At 36.8% G+C, this 22,980-nt stretch overlaps 1 protein-coding gene across 9 annotated transcripts in view; it reads right to left on the minus strand.

Annotated features, from left to right (window-relative positions):
- Positions 1 to 1,107: 1,107 nt before the first annotated feature.
- Positions 1,108 to 22,980, minus strand: part of LOC129431407 (uncharacterized) — a 122,118-nt gene continuing 100,245 nt past the window's right edge. For 2 of the 9 annotated variants that reach the window (XR_012372802.1, XR_012372800.1), the window contains 5 exons: positions 3,161 to 3,414; positions 2,806 to 2,996; positions 2,601 to 2,691; positions 2,304 to 2,498; positions 1,108 to 1,599 (listed from right to left, as the gene is read on the minus strand). Coding sequence is in view for 4 of the 9 variants with exons in the window: in XM_073874781.1 (XP_073730882.1) it covers positions 2,831 to 2,996; positions 3,161 to 3,414; positions 7,907 to 8,008; positions 9,638 to 9,667 (552 nt within the window). In the remaining 5 variants the exon portion in view is untranslated. Of the gene's footprint in view, positions 1,600 to 2,303; positions 2,499 to 2,600; positions 2,692 to 2,805; positions 2,997 to 3,160; positions 3,415 to 5,510; positions 6,255 to 6,744; positions 6,805 to 7,906; positions 8,559 to 9,434; positions 9,857 to 20,050; positions 21,947 to 22,980 lie in introns of those variants that run through there. The other 7 variants (XR_008639810.2, XR_008639809.2, XM_073874784.1 and 4 more) reach the window with 7 other exon arrangements.

Consider the following 22,980-nt stretch of genomic DNA (forward strand, 5'->3'; position numbering starts at 1 on the left):
AGTCTTCATTGTAAAAAAATCTCCATTCCCAAATGAAAATTAGTCCCATATATGACACACAGGGAATACAATGGAATAGTGGATTGCAATAAGGTTAGTAGTATACAACCTAATAGTTAAATAATATTTGGGGTGGTGGGGGGGGGGTATTTGGAGGGGTGTCACTCTTGCCTGTCTTCAAAACTTGAGAGCCCTGGTCAATAGCTTACCTGGTAAAGTATGCAGTGATGCCAATTTTTTTCTATTTCTTGTACTGCTTTTTCTCATTTGTTTAACTTACCAACTTTTTAGCTGTCTGACCTCTGTTTATGGACATTTTGGATGTTTTATGTGACCAATTTGCATATAGCATTTAAGTCATTGCTTATAGAATAACTAATCAGGAGCAAAGTCTGGCCTAAATTCCCCCATGCAGCTTTGATGTGTCTAAAAGCTAACATTACAGTAACTTTTATTTAACAGAGTAGAAATGGAAGAGGAGGATATGTCTGTCATGTTTTACTTGTTAACATCTTGGTTTCTTGACTGGTTGTTGACATAATTGTAGCTCAGATGTGAGTGCAAAAATTTTGCAAACACAAGTTACAAATACTCTGTGGGCTGAGCCCCCCCTGTCTTCCAATCCTAGTGACGTCCCTGCTTAAGCATATACTTAAATTATACGTATATCAATTTTTGCGTGTATGTCATTTTAAACAAGAAACACTGATTGCAGGGAAAGGTGTTCCAAATGTTTTGGGGGAAGGTGGTTGTTTTAAAAAGATACATGAAGATTTGCTACCCAATTCCACAGTCGCAGCAAACATGTACTTACAAGAAATGGGATCTGCGCTCACCACACCAACAACATATGGCGTCTGCCCTTTCCAAACAGAAGAGGAATGTACATATGCAGAGCAATACTTTAATGAGCAGTTTTCTGACCTGTCCATTCTGTACAACGATGTAATTAACAACAATTACAGAGTTTTCCAGGAAGCAGTTATGTCCCTTATCAATATTACTCACAGATATTCCAATCCTTAAAGCAGGTCTGTGTACTCCCATGCATTCTTTGTAAAGATTTATAAGAGATTATAGTTTGATAACTGTTATAAAACAAGTTCGTAAACTTTTGTAATTTTTTTATTTTCACAGTTATTAAATGGTTAAATACAATTTTCATTTTTAACTGAGGACAGGCAAATAAAACAGCTTAATCAAAACTTGTCTTGTTGTTTGCCTTGGAATGCGTGTGTGCATCCTGCAACCTTGAAATACTTAACATGAACACAGTCTTACTGTGAAACAAAACTACATAACACATGTTAAACAAACATTTCTAGGGAACAATTTTTCTGTGTATAATTTGACAACCTGTAACCAGTTAAATTTCACCAACTCGAGAAAAAAGACTAAAGCATTATACACTTCTACTTTCAAGCTCTTTCACAACATCTAAAACAGCTGACAGACCAGCTACCCTGATGATGTTGTTCATAGAGAACTCAGACCTGTACTTCACGCATTGGTTTGAAGTTGATGCCCACTGTTCTATGCAACCTCTACAGCCAACAAGGCTCCGGCAACACTCAGACAGCACAGGTTCACTGATGACGTCTGTGAAAACACAGGATACACATGATTATTTCAGTGCCATCATTCAGTTTTGGGTTGACTTTTTTTTTAACTTTCTCAGGTCACAAATGGCAATGTAGAATTATCTTCATCAGAATGAACTTTTTATTCAAAGTGAAAGCACTGCACTGGAAAATTGAGTGCATAAACAATGTTTAATTTAAAACCCTATTTTGCCTTTTATTTGATAGTTTACTTAAAGGCGGAGTCCACGATGTTTGAAAAACGCATTGGAAAAGAAGACGGGCCGACTACCAAAACACACTTATAGCAAATCAAATCAAATGCCGGGTTGCGTATGTGTGGGGCGGGTCTATCAACAGAAGGTCCAGATTCTATTGGGGTAGGGGCGTGTTTGTTTAGGTGATTTCAAATATCAACATTGGCTTTCAAACATCATGGACTCCGCCTTTAAAAATGAAAATTGTGTCGTTTACTTACTCTCATACTGTTTCAAACCTGTATAAATTTGTTTGTTCTGCTGAACGCAAAGAAACATTTGTAACAAAGCAGGAAACAGAGGCATTATTGACTTCCAAATATCTACCTTTGTGTTCAGCAGAACAAAGAAATGTATACAGGTTTGTAATATAATGAGGTCGAGTAAGAGACAGAATTCATTTTTGGGTGAACTGTAACCTTTAAGAAGCCATATGTTAATACAACAAACACCTGGCGTCTCATACCTCTACAAACAAGGCAGGTAAAAGCCTGTTTGAGATGCAATGCCTGCTGTGTGTTGACTTGGTTTCTGTCTCTTGTGGCCAGTGTGGTGAGCTCTCGAAGTGTAGCAGCAACACCCTCTAGAGTCTAGACCATGCGATGCCTCCAAAACCTCCTCAATCTTATCCAAAATATCCCTTAATCCAGAATCTTCTTCCCTACATACAGAAAACAAGGTATAATACAACATGATTCTAGGAAAACAGAAGAATTTAATCTCTAAAGGCTTATAAAATAAGCTTAACAAACACATTTTTCACCTCATCCTTTTTTTGGCGATGATGAAGCTTGGCAAACTGACTAATGGCATTGCATTAATTTTTCTGGAGTTTTGTCTCCAATATGGAGAACCTTCAAGAGAGGAATTAGACAAAGGTTTGGTCAGTCACTTCTGCTTTTACATACAAATACAAAAGCAAACCAACAATACTGAGTTGTGACATGAACTTTAAGTTAATTTGTTACCACGTGTCCCCTCAGAATCCATTATTTAGTTCCAATTAGCATCCAGCAAAACAGGAGGTTCTGTAGCCCTTAAGTCCACTTGAAGCTTCTGAACAATGCCTGGGACGTCGGCCTCAGACTCCGAAAACCGCACCATAACAACACTTTTTGGGACAGGTTTCCGATCTTGCACCTCTGCAACATTTATTGCTCTAAAATTTGAAAACAATATAGACTTAATAAAAGCTTAAATAGTTAGTGTGTATATGTGGTACTTCAAAGCATATGTGATGCTTTAAAGATTTTCAAAGCATCATGACATTTACAATGCTGTGTCACAATTTGATAAGGTTATAATGAATTAAGTTTTGCAAACCTTGTCCAGGTTCGGCATGCATGGGCTGTTGTTGCAGATGCAGATTGTGCTGGCCTTGTGAAAGAGAAGCGTCGCTGACCTGGCACTGAGGCAAATGCAGAGGTTGCTGGGCTGTTTGTAGAGGTCTCCAAAGAATCCCCATGGACCTCATAGTGGGCCCTAAAGGTCAAATCCAATGAACTGAAAGACCCTTCAGCATTTGGAAAAATTGCCACATTTCTATCATCAGTTAAATACAGACTGTCAGTGATGACCTACAAAACAAAACCAAACAGTACATAGTAAGAACATAAGGTAAACTGTCACAGACATGTTCTTGTAATTAGAGGATCACAAATTTCTGCAGTTGGTGATCAAAAACCACAGTTTTAAAATAATATTAACTTCAAAGTAAAAAATACTTGTACTATGCGTTTGTTGTGTGATTTTATATGGGTGTTGTGGGTTATTTGTGCACGTGTGCTTGGTACAAGACATTAAGGAAGAGAGAACTGCATGGGGAGTATTTTGCCTTTGTTCTTCTTTTGTCTCCCATATCGAACACAGTAGCTTATTAGCTCACTTTAAAACATAAAAACGTGAACATGAGATGTGTCGTGATACATGTCATGATACAAGAAGGTAGGCCTAACGCCTGTTTCACACACACTCCGCATGCAGTGCGCTTGCGGTGCGTAATTTTTTACGTAGCCATGTTAACAGGTTAGAGCTTTCACACAGCATACGTATGCGGTCCGTCCTGTCCGTTGCAGATGCGGTGCGGTGCAGCAGTGCTGCGATCGTTTCGGCAGCGAGTCTATTTTTGCTGTACAGCACGCAAGCTGCACGCGCTGATTTTAAGTGATAGCGCATGTTTTGTGGTCAGAATGAACACGGATTTACACAAAAATGCAGTAATTTCACTCTAAATGGATGTAAATAAAGTTTTTCAGTAGTTTTTTTCTGTAATCTTATTTGTTTAATCCCAGCATGAAGCAATTAAGGCAAAACACTTACCACGAGTTGAAAAATGATATGTATAACATCTTGTTAAATATTCTACCGTGTTTATATACATTGCATATACATAAAGTATGCTATTAATTTTACCATTGTTTAATTATACTAACATAGTCTTTTCGTTTTTATTTGTAAAACAACAGTAACCAAATTTATTTTGGCTTATAACAATATCCATAACCATGGAATTTTTAGTTAAACTAAGGTAATACAAATCATAATCAATCTGACAAAAACCGTTTTGTCAACCGTTAAAATTATGGTTAATTTTTCTAAGGAGAACTATACAAAATGATCTGTTTGAAAGACGGGGAAGCGCATCTGTCAATCAGCGCTATTATAACAGAGCGAGGCGAGAGACGAACGTGCTCAGTAATATGGAATAATGTGTGGATCTTGAATGATTGTAAGAATACATTTGCTTTAAATATAATGTTTGTCATACAACGTTTTGGGAGATAATAATGATTTTTTTCCAATTGTTATTGAGCTTCTTTAGACTTGTTGCAGTTATAACAGCGTGTTTGGCGTAGTTACCTCAGAGTTTATTTAAGTAATATTGCTGTTTTTCCGGTAATAATAATACAATTTGTATGTCACTCTTGCTTCCTTGTCTGTTTATTAATTTCATTATGCTGTTATTTTAATTATGTGAGAATATTTCTTGCCATATGAGCTTCATTGCCGTTATATAAATACTCTCGTCTATGCAAATATATAAATAGTAGGAAATAATGTAACCATGCCTGTCACCTGTATTTTCTCTTCAAAAGTTATAATGCTAGTTTATATTTATGATATATTTGGAGATAAATAGACCTTTGATCCTTTCATGTGTCCTGACCATTACACTAGAGATTTTAAACATCCTAACTAGTCTATCAAATAATATCTAAGTTATATTGTTTTGTGAAGAAAAAAAACACAGCAGGCTATTATATAGTTTATTGATGAGGCGCTTTTCAACAGAAAGTGTCAATCACATGATCATTTGATACGCAGAAGCACCAGTTAGCAACGCTCTGCAAACGGAGTATGTGTGAAAGCACAACGGATGCTTGACGGATCGCACCGCATACGTACTGCAATACGCACCGCAAACGCACTGCATACGGAGTATGTGTGAAACAGGCGTAACGTTACTGTCGTCGCCCAGAAACAGGGTTTAGAAACACATTTGTACTAACTTATCAAAGCATGCATAAGATTCATGCAAACTTTATAAAGATGATTGACTAAATTTCCTTAATCAGACAAGGTAACCTTCGACAATCTAGCGACAGTTGTCTAGTCACAAAATGGGCTAAGTTAAAGATAGTTTAACGAATTAGACACGAAAACATGTACAAACCTGAAATATTCGCGAGATTTTCTCCACCCACATGTCATCTTCCCTCAATGTAACTCGTTTACTTCCGTGGAAAAGCACGTAGTTATCCATATCCATCTTGATCAGGTGTGATACTAATTAGTCCTGGCGGGTGGTTCAGGTTCATCGATCAGCGTCGAAAGATAGTCTCCGTCACTTCCGGTGGGCGAAAACGCGCTCAGGTCCCAAAAAGGTCCATTATTTCGTTTTGGTTTTATTGTAAATTCATTTTATGCATTAAAACAACATGTGACAAAAACAAACCGAAAATAGTTCCAAAATGATTTGTTATGTTCACCTGTAGAGTGGAATTGTGATAAATGAACGGTTTATTCGTTTTTTCGTTTTGAAGAAAAAAATGAATAAACGAATTATCCGAAGGTACACGGACCTTTACATGTTACGATTTTTGAGAATTTCAAAGATTTCATATTTTTTCAACATATTGTGATTTTCAAGGGTTTTACATTTTACAATATTTTAAGATTTTCAAAGGACTTACATTTAATATATATCCTTTTGTGAGTATCGTTGAAAATATTTGATGACATTTTGATAGATTCTTTTACAAAGGCATTTTGAAGACATTTTACAATTATCTTGAATTAACATATATTCTTTTGGTATAGATTTGTAGGCTTAACAGTTTACTTTTAACGTGTGTGTTTTGAAATTATTTTACATCTGGTTTGACTATATTTTACAGCCTTCATCTATATTTTTACAAATATTTTATAATTCTTTTACTTCTGGGATATTTTACATTTTTATTACGTGACCGTTTTTAGGGGAATATTTACTATATGTTGGTTATATTTGACAGTGTGTGGAGGATATACTTTTGTTACATTTTACAAGTCGTTTATCATACATTTTCACCAAATTTTTCACCGTTCTTGTATGATATTTTATCTTCTTAGAATATTTTCAAGCCGAGATAAGATTTAAACGAAATCATATATTTGTGGTAAGGCCTGTTTAGAAATAAATAAATAAACAAATAAATAAAGTGACATAAATTCAGGGATTAAGAACCCATGTAATAGCTGGAAGACAAAATAGTTTGGGCAATACAGCGCACTGATAACCTCATTGATAATGTCTATTGCGGTGGCGGCAGCAATACTGGTAAACTGTGGATGTTGTTGTATGCCATGTATCAGATCTTTGTGTAACAGGTGTATCGTGAAGACGGTGGAGGGAAAGGATCCTCCACCTTATCAGATGCCACTGCTGGGAGGAGGAAGTACCGAAGGAGGAGTCAGAGGTTGATCTCCTGTAAAGGAGATCAAAAGGGGGAATGTAGGAAAATTAAAACATCCCCACATCCGCATTTCCTTGCAATATGAATATTAACCTTGCTTTGAATAATCATGATTTTATTATTGCATTATTAATGATTGCATTGCCTTTAATCATAAAGATTTTAAGAATAGCTTTGAGTATTAACCTTTAGAATATAGTATTAAAGTTAGAATAGTCTAGCAGGCTTAGAGATAAGATTCCATTGCATTTGACTCTAAAAGGTCATGTCTGCAGATTTTAGAGGCTTGCAGTGTGTGGTATGTATGTATGTGTGTTTTTTAACTTTTACTTCGCAGAGATACCTGGGGAAACGAGAAACAGGATGTCAAGGCGACAGGGTGAAATAACGGTCATAGTTGTTTATAGCATGGTGAACTTTTAAGATAGAAGTAAAACTTTCCATTGAATGAGCCCCCACCCAACGGCACACATATATATTTTTGGGGTCAGAGGGAAAGGCAGATCAGATCAACCGCTCCTCGGGGGACATGTTTTTGCATTGGTGTTGTGTAAGGACAGGGACAGTTTTGACCCAGAGCTCTGTAATACTTAATTTGAGATACTTATTAAAAATAATTTGATTTGAGTTACGTGTCTGATCTCCTCATTCAAAAGAACATGCCGGACTAGAAATAAAAGTCCAACATTAGCTACATATATGTTTCATATCTGCGCATATATATTTTTATATATGTGCATATATGCTGTATATATGCAGTATATATGTGCATATAAGCTGCATATAGGTTTCATATATGCACATATATCCACATATAGGTTCTTTCCATGTGGGTTGGTGTCATTGCTGTTGTGCTCAAACACTTGTCCAAAATTGGCCCATAGTGCTGCATGTGGAAGCCACTGCACCTTCAGGTATGTTGTCACATGATTGCTGCCAAGCTATAGGCATCAAGGTCATTGCACACACTAGTGGACACTGTCACAAAATCTTCCTCCTGAAGTCATACCATACCATATATTATGGTGGCCAGTTTAGAGTACGGAACACAGACGAAACAAGGGTAATAGCAGATATTGAAATTTGAGACACATACAATTTTATATATCTATACCGTTATGCAAGCTTTCATTGAGGTCATGGCATGAATGGCGACGTGTCTTTTGTCAGGTGACAGGTTCCCACCATCTCTTGATGTAACCCAGCGATGTACAGCCTTTAATACACAATATATGGCACTGTAAATGAGGCTACATTGTTTTTTCAAAAGCTACAGCAGGCATATGATATAAAAATTGTAAATCTATTTACAACCAAACAGAATGTTCAAAGTACCTACTTGTACGTTTCTTAAATGAAATCAGTACCCGGAGAACATGCAACCAACAGAGGAGAACTTTGGTTTTGGGGAAAACTTCTCTTATGGCCAAAATGTATTCAATTATTTCTCAGTATTAGAACTCCTTTTTGCTTGTATGGGTATTGGGCTTTTTAAAAGAACTGTTCTCACCTTGGGTAAAAGTTTGGATTGCTTGAACAAAGCATATTCAAGCAAAGCTCAAGTATTGCTGAGGATTCCTGGCTCATTATTAGGTATGCAAATGGGACTCCTCTTCCAGTTTGATTCAGAAGTACAAGGGCATACAGGGCATACCCATATGATGTCAAACCTTTGTAGGAGGCATCCATAAAAACCATGGGGTGGGGGTTCTCTTGGAGTAGAGCCTTCTGTTGTGGTGTCTGGACAACAATAACCAGTGGCTGGTCTTTTGGCAAAGGTTGAAAAAAGCAAATATATTCTTTCAGTTCACCTGTCACCAGATTTTCCACACTCACGGCATCATCAATCCGTGACTACATGCCCAATCACAACTTTTTATGACAATCTGTGATATGGCAACACATTCTCACTTCCCAAGGCGTCAAAATCTGAAGCATCTTCAAACGCCTTCAGTGTCAGTATGAAGTAGTGAAGGGTGCCCCTATGCATCACTATATCGACGTAATGGGAACTCCGTTGCTTTCATGCTAATCCCTCAGCGTCGGACACAGACGAAAGGGAATCCCGGAAGGCGACGCCATCACGTTATGCGACGATCGGCAGGATCACGCCGCCCCCGGACGGCAACCACCCAATTTCTTTCCAATTTTTAAACCATTGTCACTTGGGGTTGGGGTTAGACTTGGGGTTTGGATGTCAGTTTGTTTATACTTTTTGTCTTCTGATTTTTAAGCCACTGTTGCTTGGGGTTAGAGTTCGGGTTTGGGTTAGGATAACTGTATTGGTTTATACTTTTGTCTTCTGATTTTTAAACCATTGTCGCTTGGGGTTAGGGTTAGAGTTGGGTTTGGGTTCGGATGTAATTTTATGTAACAGAAAGTCGTTCTAACCCCAACCCCAAGCGACAATGGTAAAAAATTTGGAACAATCATCGCATAACTTGACGGCATCACCTTCCGGGAATCCCTTTCGTCTATATCCGACGCTGAGGGATTAGCATGAAAGCAACGAAGTTCCCATTTCGTCGATATAGTGATGCATAGGGGCACCCTTCGCGTCTTCATACTGACGCTGAAGGCGTTTGAACATGCTTCAGATTTTGACGCCTTGGGAAGTGAGAATGGGCTGGATATGGATATACCTTGCGTGAGCCACATCTCGACAAATCCTAACAATTCTGGAGTAATTGCATTTTTCTTCCTCTCTTCAGGGTTGGACAAATCATGTCCCGTGTGTATTAACTGCTCCCGAACTACTACTGCTGTAAAACCTCTATAAATTTCAACGACACATAGGCTTCACAGGAATTGGCCCTTGTTTCACATGCCTTGCCCATGCATTTACCTGTTGGTTTGTTGCCTCTTTCACAGGCATGGAAATAATAATTTTTGTTCTGTTTTTCCACCAGGAAAAAGGTCTTTGTTTTCTTCTGTAGTTCTTCTATATAATTCTCCATAAACATTTTCTTGTCCCCATGAACAGTTTTTATATCCGTGGAAACACGTAATCTTTTTCTATTCTCAGTTTTCTTCGGATGCCCTTGATCCATAGCTGCTCCATAATCTGCAGTTGATATAAACAATACAGCTTTAAGAAAACATTCATTTTACGAAACATTTCAGAAACAGACACAGCATACCTGAATGTTACCAGATTAGAAGAAAAGTTTGCTAATATCAGTACTACGCAGTGTAGGGATGCAGTAGTATAAGAAAGTGTGCCACTAAGAGAGTATTAGAATGCGAGTGAGTAAGGACGCAAAGCAGTAAAGTGCCCTGAGATACAGTAAGGTGCCCTGAGAGCAGTATTAGAATTTATACAGCAAAAATGTCCTAAGAGCAGCCAATTGTAGATCTAATGTCGAATGGTGCCCTCAGAGCAGCATTAGAATATCTGCAACAAAAAACACGCACTAAGAGCAGCAAATGAATGTTGCATGGAGATACAGTAAGGTTCCCTGAGAGCAGTATTAGAATTTATACAGCAAAAATGTCCTAAGAGCAGCCAATTGTAGATCTAATGTCAAATGGTGCCCTCAGAGCAGCATTAGAATATCTGCAACAAAACGAACTAAGAGCAGCAAATGAATGTTGCATGGAGATACAGTAAGGTGCCCTGAGAGCAGTATTAGAATTTATACAGCAAAAATGTCCTTAGAGCAGCCAAGCATTTTGTTGTATGTAATAGGGGTGTGATGGATCACAAAACTCACGGTTCGGATCACATTACGGTTTTTAAGGCACGGATTGGATAATTTTTCGGTTCAGCAAAAAAATGGGTTGGAAAAATATAACAAATAATAAAGAAATTACAAACATTTAAAAAAGAACAAAGTTGCACATTAAGTAAGGTCTACAGTTAGCATTAGGTACTGAAATCTTTACTGTATGAAATAAATATTATTAAGTGATTTTCTCTTTGTCTTGGGCTGTTTGATTAACATTAATGACACAGACTTAAGTAAGTTAATTGAGGTTACTGCCCCTTTATGATGAGCACGGATTGGTTTCTGCCTAATCTATGCATAAACTTAAGACATAAACAAATGTTTTTATTAGAAAAAGAATACTGTGGAGATCATTTTGTTTGTATGTGCCCTTGTAAAGAAGTTCGCTGCTTGCTTTTGAAACGTGTATGGACTTTTAAGTGCACTCAAACTGGCGCACACAGAGACCGAGGGCGAATTGTAAACAGCGCAGCGTAAACAGTCGCTTCACATACAAACGATACGCTGTTTTTCAGTGCTCTATTTACCAAATGTATTTTAATCGACTACAGTATGAGACATAGCAGCGCAACTTTCTCTAAGGTTTAAACATCAAAGAGTTATCTTTGAAGGGAATAGGGGTCTGACTGGAGCTGGACCGGACAGATTCAGTCGCACGTGCGTCTGTGCGTGCAGAAAACTGCTCACTTTAGCGCCTTTTTGCGTTTAAATTGTTTGAAATCACTTGAATGTTAACATTTGCAAGCCTTTGAAACACGTGCAAATGATAAACTTTCCCTATTTTAATTTGCGTATTAATCCGCGAAACGCATGCGAGCCGAACCGTCGGTTGGAAAAATAATCTAAATTCTCATTATCTTGACATTTTAATGTAATAAACTAATATAGTTCAACATAAAACACAACATTACCTTAACTGCAACGATCTCCTAGCGTGATGTCTCCACTTTCCAGGTTGCTCTTCCTGAGCGAAAATTTCAAATTATCCATGTCCCGCCTCCTGCACTCGCTAATTGGACGACTGAGAGAACCAATAGGATTCAATGCTGCCCTGAGAACTTATTTCAATAACTAAAAGTACAACGTGCTAAATTTGCCTGAAATAAAAGTAAAGTTTGACACGTGGCCATGGCAACAGTGTTCGAGATGTCAAAAATCCCTTCACAATGTATCACCTCCAATGTCTCGACATCATGTTGTCCACTTCTGGTGTCAATCGCATGAATATTCTAGAAGGAGTATTTAAAAGTTCACAGCATGCAACTGAAAGGCTTAAATATGCCTTTAAAATGGAAGTAAAGTTTGACGCGTTGCCATGGGAACAACGTTCGAGATATCAAAAATCCCTTCGCAATTTATCATCTGCAGTGTCTCAACATTATGTTGACCACTTTTGGTGTCAATCGCATGACTATTCTAGGAGGAGTATTTAAAAGAACATCGCATGCAACTGTCACAAAAAATCCACATTTGTGACGGACACACTTCCTGGCGCCTGGTGGTGGCGCTATACCTGGGAGTCACAATAGGCACATCAATGCGATCGGAATCTTTAACCGAACAAACACCCCACGTTTCTTCACAATAAGACATTTTTTTGCCTTAGGTATTAGACACTTCCTGTTTCTCTGATTTCGCCATGACTTTGTCACTTCGCCATGGCAGAACAGTTCAAGATATCAAAAATCCCTTCGCAATTTAGCAAGTCCAATGTCGCAACATCATGATCACCACGTTTGGTGTCATTCGCATGAATCCCCTAGGAGGAGTATTTAAAAGTTCACAGCATGTATTTTTTAAACAATCCAAAATGGACGACTTCCTGTTGGGCGGAGCTAAAAGGTTAGAGTGCAACAGTTGTTTGGGTCAATGAGATCTATATGCGTACCAACTTTCGTACATGTGCTAACATTTTTGCCCGTTCTGTGCCCCAATGTTTGTTTTTGCATTACAGGGGGCGCTACAGAACCCCATGCCTTTGCCTGGACCTGATGGCCGACGACGAAGAGTTTTCGAGTATGTTAAGGCACCCAAAGTGCCCAAAAGTGTTAGAAAAAGAAAACAAATAATAATCAGAGCAAAAACAATAGGGCTTTGCACCTTTCGGTGCCCTAATAACTCCTTGAAGAACAACAGGGTCCTCACATCCTGGTGTGCTCGGGCCCTAAAAAACAAATATTGACTATACTCCATCTAACCTCCCTTTGCATTATTAATATCACATAGGAAAAAAAAAAATATATATATATATATAAAACAAATATTGACTATACTCCATCTAACCTCCCTTTGAATTATTAATATCACATAGGGAAAAATATATATATATAAGTCAGTCTGATAATATGTAAGAGTTTAATTTGTCACTCATCTCCAGTCGAGATAACACATCAATTATTCAAACTTTAAAGTTCTTGGCCACCACTGGACCAGTTCTCCACCTTGTCGCTCAGAAATCTGCTGTTACAAGATTCTTGCCGGGAAACAAAATCCACACCGTATCTTCATAGCTCTACATTTCCCTCTGATGTTGTTGAAAACCTGCCATTTTTTTAAGGTATCCGTTGTCAGGTCTGGGTATATTGATACCTGTGCTCCCATATACATCAGTGGTTGATTCTGTCTGGCCAAACGCAAAACGAGCTCATTGGTCTGATAATGGTGGTTCGTCGCCGGTTTTAGGCTACGGTGTGCCCGATCCACTTGTACCGGAGTTTGAAAATATTCCTCTCCCAATAGCCTCGAAAGTAGTATTTCTACAAACTTGGTAGGTTGTCCTTGCTCCTCTTTTTCTTTTATACCCACTATCCGGATGTTTTGGCGATGAGATCAAGATTCCAAGTCGTCCAGTTTTGCATACATTTGTGACGATTATGTAGTCAACTTTGAGCACATTGACTCCAAGGCTTCGATACGCTGTTTGTGCGCATTCGATGCTTGTTCTATTCCATCTACTCGCACGACAACTTCATCAACTGCGTTTTTTAGTGTGGAGAGTGAGGCTGAGATATCGTTAAACCTCTTGTCCATATTGGTGCTAAGGGTGTTAATAGGGACCATTAGATCATCATTAATAACCAATAGTGCGGAGGTGCTCGTGTTACCATTGAAGTGATTTGTTTTAATCCGGATATGTGTATCAAATACTTTACCATTATGTTTATATGTTTTTTCTATAATGTTTATATGTTTTTTCTATATGGATATAACCAGTTACTTAACCATTATGTTTTTATGTTTTTCTATATGAAGTTCAGTTATAGGCATCACATAGTGTACCAGTGTGTGTGTGTGTAGAAAATTACCAGAGGGTAAGAACAAAGGACCCACAGTCCTAGAAAAGTGATGCCATATGTTCTCTATATGATATGAACCATATGTTAAACCCTTGGGAATAGGATAGCGTGCGAGCAAGACTTTAAATGCTCTAGCACAGGGGAACGTTTTTCAGTGAGTCTTGGAGATGGGCAGGACTGCTCGGCTTTTATTTGCCTGGTTAATAAAAGTCTATCTTTTGAAAATGAAACCTACTGCTTGAGTATTTTATTCTTAAAGAACCCAAAAGGGAAAACCACAACAAATGGCGACGAGGATGGGATTGGAAAAGAGCACAACAATTGGCAACCCAGATGGGACATGAAAAGAGCACAGAACCAGAGACCACAGCTGGCTTCTCGATGGGCAATACAATCAGGTGGCCACCTAAAAGAGGTAAGCGTTTTGCTTATTCAAAGATTGTATTGTTCACCTGAGATTGCTCGTGGTGGTAAGATTAATCACAATTGCTCTTCCAAATTTAAGAATAAAAAGAAGAAATTAATGATTATTAGACTAAATTATAAGAATAAAGGGTTTCATTTTCAGAGGAAACATGTGCATGCACTCATCTGTTTTGTTACTAACAGGACTTGGTAGTAGTAGAACAGATGATTATTTTTATTTTTTGAAATGGCTTTGATGATCGAAGTAAATCGAAGCGAATTTTTTTATTTTAAGTGAAGAAAACGCGTAAGATTTTATGCAGTGTTGGACAGGAAGTGGATCTGCATGTCTATTGTCTGTTGAGGAAGTGAATGATGATAGAGGTCTATTGTCTCTTGGGGACAATGGATGTCTATTTTCTGTTGGGGAGGTGAATGACAATAGAGGCCTATTGTCTGGTGAATGACAATAGAAGTCTGTGCCTGTGGTCGGAAGTGCAAGTCACAGAGGTCAATTTTGTGTGGTTGTAAGTGTATCAAAATTGACGGTATACCACCTTAAAGTGGTATATTTTATTGTTTTAATTAAGATCCACGTTGAGGAAGTGTAGTGGGTCCGTTGTTTTAGTTGTATAACCACGTCGAGGAAGTGTAGTGGTTGTGTTGTTTTAATTAGCATGGTACTTTAGGTGAAGTACAGTTTTATTTTGTTTAATTGTATTTGTTTCTGTGTGAGAGTGTGTGTCTTTAATAGCCTGAGTCTGTGAGAGCAAGTCTGAGATGAGGAAAGGTGGGGGCTGAGTGAGCAGTGGGTGTGTCTTTCTTCTGTGCCTCTGCAAAGGCCACAGAGAGGTGTTGTGTTACACTAGGGGAGTGAGAGATTGTTTAAAACTGTGGAATGGGAATACAGTTTGAAAGTAGATATAAGTGTATGAATATGATTACGATATGAATAAGAGACAGTTATAAATGCTGGGTACTAAAGATGATATTTGATAATATTGTGGAGTTATTGTAGCTAAAAGTATTGATTATTATAGTTACTAGAATCTGAATAATTCATTTAAATGATTGATTAAAATAAATAAGTGTACTCGATAGGAAAAGTATAGCTTGACCAAAAAAGGACAAAAGTGAATAATGGGGTTTGACATTATTTGAAAGACATCTTGTATTAAAGATACACTGAATCTGATTAACTATTTGGGAGAATATATAAATTGCACAAATTAAAACAATAAGATTGTGAAGGGGTTAAGATGAGAAATAATTATAAAATATAAGGTTTGTTATATTGCAAGAAAAGATCATGGCAGTCACATTAATGGAAAAATTAGGAATAAACAACTATTGTGTGGAGAATTGGAAGATAAGAAACTTAATATTCAATTGAGGAAACATCTATATAACTAAATAAAAATATAAACTAAAAGAATAAAAAAAGAGTTAATTAAAAGACAAAGAAATGCTTGAGGAGAGAGAGAGAGAAGGCGAAGAGTAAAAGGGAGGGGGTACTGATGATTACCAGATGGGACCTGTAAAGGCCAATTCCAATGCTCAAGGGAATTGTAGTTTTAAGGCAAAGTCTAGTAGAAAGACGAGAGGAGGCGTTGAAAGGGGAAAAGTAAAAAAATAAAATAAAAAAAAATAAATAAAGAGTAAAGATCAAGTTATTAAAGGTGGAAATAAAGAGAAAAATAAAAAGGACAGAAAAATTATTAAAAGGTGAATGACACAGATAAATTATACAAAGATAAATTATTACAAAATGAAGAGGAGTCTTCATCTGATGATGGAAGGTGGTCACAAAATAAATTTGATTTTAAATCAAAAGGCAATATTTTGCATGGGTCAAACTGAAACCTTGTGGGGCTGATCATTCCTATCCTTTGACATTCAAGAAAATGAATAAACGCTGGCAAGAAACAGACAATGAAAAAACTGTGTGTGAAAAACTGTTGGAGGAGCAAAGAGGAGGCAACAACTCTTCAGCTGGACATGTCCTATATGAATGGACTATATGAAGCAGTGAAGGGGGCACTGCACAGACCATTACAAAAAAGACTGAGTGGAGTCCAGAAGGAGACTCACAAAGAAAATATTGTTCTTGGAGACAAGAGAAAAAACTGGACTATACTTTTGCTTCTTCATACAAGCCTTTGGGTGAAAAGGGAAAGAGTGAAACAGCCGTCGTTCAATGTTTAGTTAGGACCTTATAACTATAGGGACACATACAATCTTTAGGGGAAAATCAGCTAGTCAAATTTAAAGGTTGATCAAGAATTTATGATGTTAGGTGTGACTACCTTTTCTAAAATCAAATCAGACTCCTAAAAATCTAATATGGCTTTAAAATGTGGTATACTACAGAGGAAGGAAAGGAAAAGGAAAATAAAATAGATTAAATAAATAAATTAAATAACACCAAAGGATATTATAAAAGGTAAACAAGAAAAAGCTGGGAAAATAGAGAAAAGAAAATAACTAATTATTGTGACAAACTTAGCATGACCATAAGTTAAGCAAATAAATCTAAAGTGTATCTAGTCTACAGTTTGAGAGCAATTAATGACAAGAAGATTGAGGTTCCAAAAAACCACACTTTGCTGACAAATGTTTCTCCATTTGATAAACATTTTTACTGTGTTTTTGATTTGCATAGGAAATAGATACTTGTTTGCGTTTACGTATTTTCTTATGAAGGATAACATTATACAGGTTTAGAATTGATGAAACACCATCCAATATGCTGAAAGGGTGGTCTGGTTGATTGCTGCTAAAATGTATAGTGATTTGTTTTCATTGAAGTAGGCTCACAGGAGAACAGTTGATTTTGCATGGGCAAATGCATAACAGATGTGGAAGCTAAAAGGGCCTCAGAGTGTAAGGAAAACCTATTAGATCATACAGAAGTGAAAATATCTCAGTCATAAATACTGTTATCAGAGATGCACATGGAACAAAGAATTGGAATAAAAATGTGATTATTGGTTTGTGATAAGAACGAAAATTTAATTGGTAATAAGAACGAAAAATTTGATTTGACTATCATAAGAATGAAGAATTGACTATCATCTACAATCACAAGTGATGGTAGACAAAATGGTATATAAAAGAAATCATCCTCAAAGCCATACTTAACAAAGGGTGTGAAAATACTAAACTTAACTGGATTGCTGCTTTACCTCTTACATTAACGAGCATGTAAACTAACAACAGCACACCTTTAACAATGCATGAAATGTTCGCCGATCGACCTATGCGTATTGTAAAAACCATCTGGAATTAAGTGTTATATGAAGAAACTAATTGTCTATGTATTGAGCTATTTGTGTACAGAAAATAAAAGGACGAGGAGGAGAGGAGAAAACATGCCTCCTTGTGAGAGATGATCTAGCTTATCTGAGGGTCGAAAGGTCGGAGGGGCTGCAGGAGAACGCGGAAGGAGCAAACCTGCCAAAAGGGCCAAACACAGTCGAAGGGGGCTGCAGAGGGATGAGAGCAGCTCTATGCGGAAAGTCCAAGTGGGAGGAGCAACAAATGCATCATAGCTCGTAGGATGGCAGTTGGAGAGGAGGAAATTACGCATATGATATGAAAGTTTAACTTGATAACCTGCGCGAGGACGTGGATGTACTGAAGAGCTATTTATTAACATAATTTAAATTACTGTTAGTTTAAATGTACTTACATTAAACAACTATACATCATTAAAAAGTGTTTTGATTTAAGATTTAGTTTTTGACCTTTATTTTAATCTGAGAATCCTAGTAACAGTAATTTCTTCATTTTTGTCAGGCGTTATGAAAATGAAAAACGGTACATACCTTTAATTTGAAATATAACCCTCAGCCGCACTCATTGATAAAAATACTCCTCCGTGATCGTCATGAAAGCACTCGATAAAACAACATCTATCGGGGCTTTTAATTCAAAGTATGCATATTTGGAGAAATATTACTTAAATTTTATATGTTTACTTCAAATTTCTGCAGTGGGGGTAATATTTCACCCATTTTTATTCCAAATATGGCGATATGAGCAAGTTTGAGTCTGCATGTCATTCACACTCAGTTTGTTTCATTCATACGTGAAGCCGGAGGGCGCTAAAGTCTGAAAGTCTTTCATAAACTTTCATAGAAAGAATAAGACGTCAGAGCTCAGCACAGCAGCAGCTGTCAGTCAGACGTGAACTTGAACAGTGACCTGCAACGAGCGATCGCTGTTTTTATAATAACATGCAAATAAAGATGTTTTGATGTTTTAAAACCATGGAGACAATAAACACGATTAAGATTATATATGGTTTGTCTGTATTTTTAACGCTATGTCTGTTATTTTCATAACAGTACTGTATATTATAATGCTATGCTAAGCTAACAGCATAAATAACATAAAATTGTTTATTTTCGGTCTTATTTTATGATCCAAAGCCACATCAGATCACGCATGATTGTTTAAGCACTCGACTTTTGATGTTATAATGTGAGTTTTATTATAAATGCTTTTATTTGTAGTGTTTTGATGGTATGCTAAGCTAACGTACTAGCTGTTCTGTAAACATCTGTGTCTGGAGATATGAGATATGTGTTTCTAGGAATAATTTTGACTGGTAAAGCTTCTTTAAGGTAAGTTTCTTTTTGTAAGAAAGGACTTTAATAAAAAGAAAGTGAATTGAGACAAAAGGAGGAAATAAAACACTAAATAGAAATTATGAGCAATTATTATATTGTTTATAATAATAAAATAAACATTTAGACAGCCATATCCCGGATTAAAAGTTGTTAATGACTCATCCGGATGCTTATTTAATGAGTCTGTTTAAAACACGGAGCAATAGGACAATAAACTGAAAGGATGTTGTGAGATATAAATAAACAAACATTAGCTTAGCATTTTTGCTGTTTTCTCTAAATAAATTTACATGACATGGGTCTAAAAAACATTTCATAAAATACCGAGTTTTAGAGGTATCATCTTCAGATTTAAAACAGAACATGGTCAGACCTGTGGCTTTAACTGCAGAGCATTTCTAGATTGCTCCAAGGCCAATTTCATTTAGATTTTCATAACAATATTTCATACATGTTTGGTGGAGTTTATAAAAAAGAATAATTTAAGCTCTCTATAACAACTTTTTTCATTATGAAAGTAACTAATGTTCACCTCTTAATAAACTTCCAAGTGTCTGCTTTCAAATGAGACCAAACTTATGCTTTTAGTGCAAAGACTTTATAAACTGTATCTATTTTAGTTTGGCTATGACAGTTTTTGTGGGGGGGTTCGGAAAATGGAATGAGGGCTAACATCAAAACCAAATCAAATCAAAAGCAATTCAAGTATACCGACGGATGGAGAACAACGTTTTAAGCATCGAGAGGAAAAGTGGAAAAGAGAAATTGTCAACAGAAATTGAAAAGAACGAAGCTGATTACTACAGAAGATTTGCATGGCCACAGTCAATCAAACTTCTCGGCAATGACTGTTGCCTTCAACGAGGCCCAGTGAAAGATCTGTAACAATATCAAAGGAACTTAATCTGAGAGAAAGACTGAAAACATTAAAACTACACAGAGACATTGAACAGAGAACATAAGGTGGACATTTTATGGGAAACATCCCAAAGATAACAAATGATACAAATGGACAATATTTAAAATCAAAGAAATGGGTTTACAAAGTTGCTTTTTATGCTCTAAACTAAATCAGATTTTAATAAGGTAATAACATTTTCAAGTCCACATAAATATGATAGAGGTGATAATGTCATGACTGCTGGGTGATCGATGGCTGTGTGTGGGATATATGTGTGTGTGTGTGTTTGTTTACCTGTGGTGCCGGTTCCTCGTGTGTTCACTAACTCCGCCCCTTGTTTCGATGATTGTTCACCGGTGGTGTCTCGTTTACCTTTTCCTTTATATTGCACGTAGTCCTGTCTTTCGTTGCGCGCTCATTTGTTTGGTCACAGTCTTGCTACTCTGCCTTGTCTTGTCGGACGTTTCCCTGTTTCCTCTTCTAGTTACCCCAGGTTTGGATTACGGCATCCGGAGGCGCGTCTTCGCCTGGACCGCTCGCTTGTGGATTACACTTCACTCTCTTGACTGTTTGTTTCTCGGATCTACTGGTTCGCTTTGTCATTAGGCGGTACACCAGCTGTCTCTGTTTCCCACCGGCGGACGTCATCACCCGTGAGTGGATTATACAAATTCACGATTGTGGATTACATTGACTCTAATGACTGTCTGTCTCTCGGATCTACTGGTTCGCTTCGTTATTAGGCGGTATACCAGTTACTTCCGGGTGGCTACATCTGCATCAGGATTCTTCAGTGGATTACTCCGTCGGTGAACTTGGATTTACCATCTTCCATCTCCGCCTGTCATCCGCCGTCAGGGCGGCGTGTTTCATCCCTCTGTCGTGTGGGTGACAGTGCTGGTGTTCTCGACGGAGAGCGGGGGTGGCTCTCTCTCTCTCAGATCTGTACTGGACTTTTGTAGTGCCGGCTCACTCTTCCTGCTGTGGGCGTGCTTCATTCCCACAGTAGTGATTCCATCCAGAGTGAGTCGAGGGTGTATGCCGTGTGTGGATTACCAGTGACTTTGCTCTCCATCTCTCTCATTTTTCTAAATAAACTCTGTTAACTTGCAATTGACTCCGAAGTTTTTCCTGACAGATAAGTTCAACAAAAATTCTTATGGATTAGAGAAAAAGTTAAAGTCAACCTGTCTGGATAAATATTAAGGTCTTTTTGGGAAATTCTAAGTTGAAAGATATATTTTGTAGGCCACAATTTGGTAATTTTTGTCAATGTTAGTATGTTAACAAAAACATTAACATAGAAAAAGGAAAGATAGAGATTTCAGAATGATACAGTACAAGAAAATGTAAGCCATAGACTGAAAAATTCAATAGGAAATCAAGGATAAATCAACTACAAAAACTTTAGATCTATTACATCAAAGAGGCTAGCGTAAGGTGTACAAGTGAGAAGAGAAATGGTATTAGAAGAAGACTATAATCAAATAATAGCAACATATACCATGAAGGTATATGAGGATGATACAATGAATATGTTTGGAGAATTAGTTTGGATTTGTAGAAAAAGAAAATGTCGTCATCATTAGGATGGAGAGAAAAAGTATTTAAATATGAGGGAGACATATAAATCAATACAATAGAAGGGAATTTAAAATCCTCATTAAAGGATAACAAAACAATTAATCATAAAATTATATGTAGATTCTGTCGATCAACCAAATGGGTGCCAAATTAGATTAAGGTATGGGATTAAGCTAAATAAGGAATTTAATAAAGTTTGTCGGAATAAAAATACAAAACAAATAAACTAAGTACTACAATCAAAAGTAGATTATTAAGGTTACCAATAAGGCATTTATTTATCTTAGGATAACAACTAGATGCAACCAATAGAATTTGATGACAACATATACTGAATCAATTTTAGTTAGAGGATAGCGGGTAAATAAGTTGTAGGTGTCTTTTTAGAAAACCAAATGGAAGTTAAAATATCAGGATGATGGAGAAATTAACTTGAAATTAATAAGAATGTTATTAGGTTTCACGTTACAAAACAATATTGAATTTACAACTGGGAGATGGGTATTCAAGTACTTCTGATGATGATGATGATGATGATGATGAAGAGGAGGAATAAGATGTACTTGTATTGAAACAAATATTTCTTAGTTGTCATGCTTTACTTTTTGTTTTTATTTTTAGTAATTTTTGTTTGATTTGCTTTTTGGGTTTCTTTGCTTTATTTGGTTTACTTTTAACTTTACAATATATTCTACATAACTGGGACAACCAACAACAGGTGCAGAACCAATTACACACACATTTTTTAAACTGTTTATAAAGAGGGACCTTAAGTTCTTTTACTTTTACATTCAAAGACAAAACAAGAATGGAAAGATGTTTGCTCTTATTGTCCATAGTTCGAAGTGCAGTGGCATAATTTGGTAATTGGTAAGGTATTGTGGCTTTCTTTAGTCATAATATAGTAATAACTGAGACACTGAGTTATGAAACGGCACTTCGGATTAAAATAAATAAACAGGAAACTGAGGCTAAGGAAGCCTCAGAGCGGGGAATGAAGTGATTTGTTTTAATCCGGATATGTGTATCAAATACTTTACCATTATGTTTATATGTTTTTTCTATAATGTTTATATGTTTTTTCTATATGGATATAACCAGTTACTTTACCATTATGTTTTTATGTTTTTCTATATGAAGTTCAGTTATAGGCATCACATAGTGTACCAGTGTGTGTGTGTGTAGAAAATTACCAGAGGGTAAGAACAAAGGACCCACAGTCCTAGAAAAGTGATGCCATATGTTCTCTATATGATATGAACCATATGTTAAACCCTTGGGAATAGGATAGCGTGCGAGCAAGACTTTAAATGCTCTAGCACAGGGGAAAGTTTTTGAGTGAGTCTTGGAGATTGTGCAGGACTGCTCGGCTTTTATTTGCCTGGTTAATAAAAGTCTATCTTTTGAAAATGAAACCTACTGCTTGAGTATTTTATTCTTAAAGAACCCAAAAGGGAAAACCACAACACCATCTGATACTTTAGCACCATCACTAGCCTTCATCATCTTTGTTTCTTCCTCCTCTGCGCCTTTATCTCCTTTTTTAGGTTTGTTTGGCTTTGTCATTGTTTGACGAATTGTGCGTGACTAGAGTTATACTGCTTTTTTCACAAATTAAATGATATAAGTGAGAAAATTAA

The sequence above is a fragment of the Misgurnus anguillicaudatus genome, chromosome 13 (genome assembly GCF_027580225.2).
Source record: "Misgurnus anguillicaudatus chromosome 13, ASM2758022v2, whole genome shotgun sequence".
Lineage (NCBI taxonomy): Eukaryota > Metazoa > Chordata > Actinopteri > Cypriniformes > Cobitidae > Misgurnus > Misgurnus anguillicaudatus.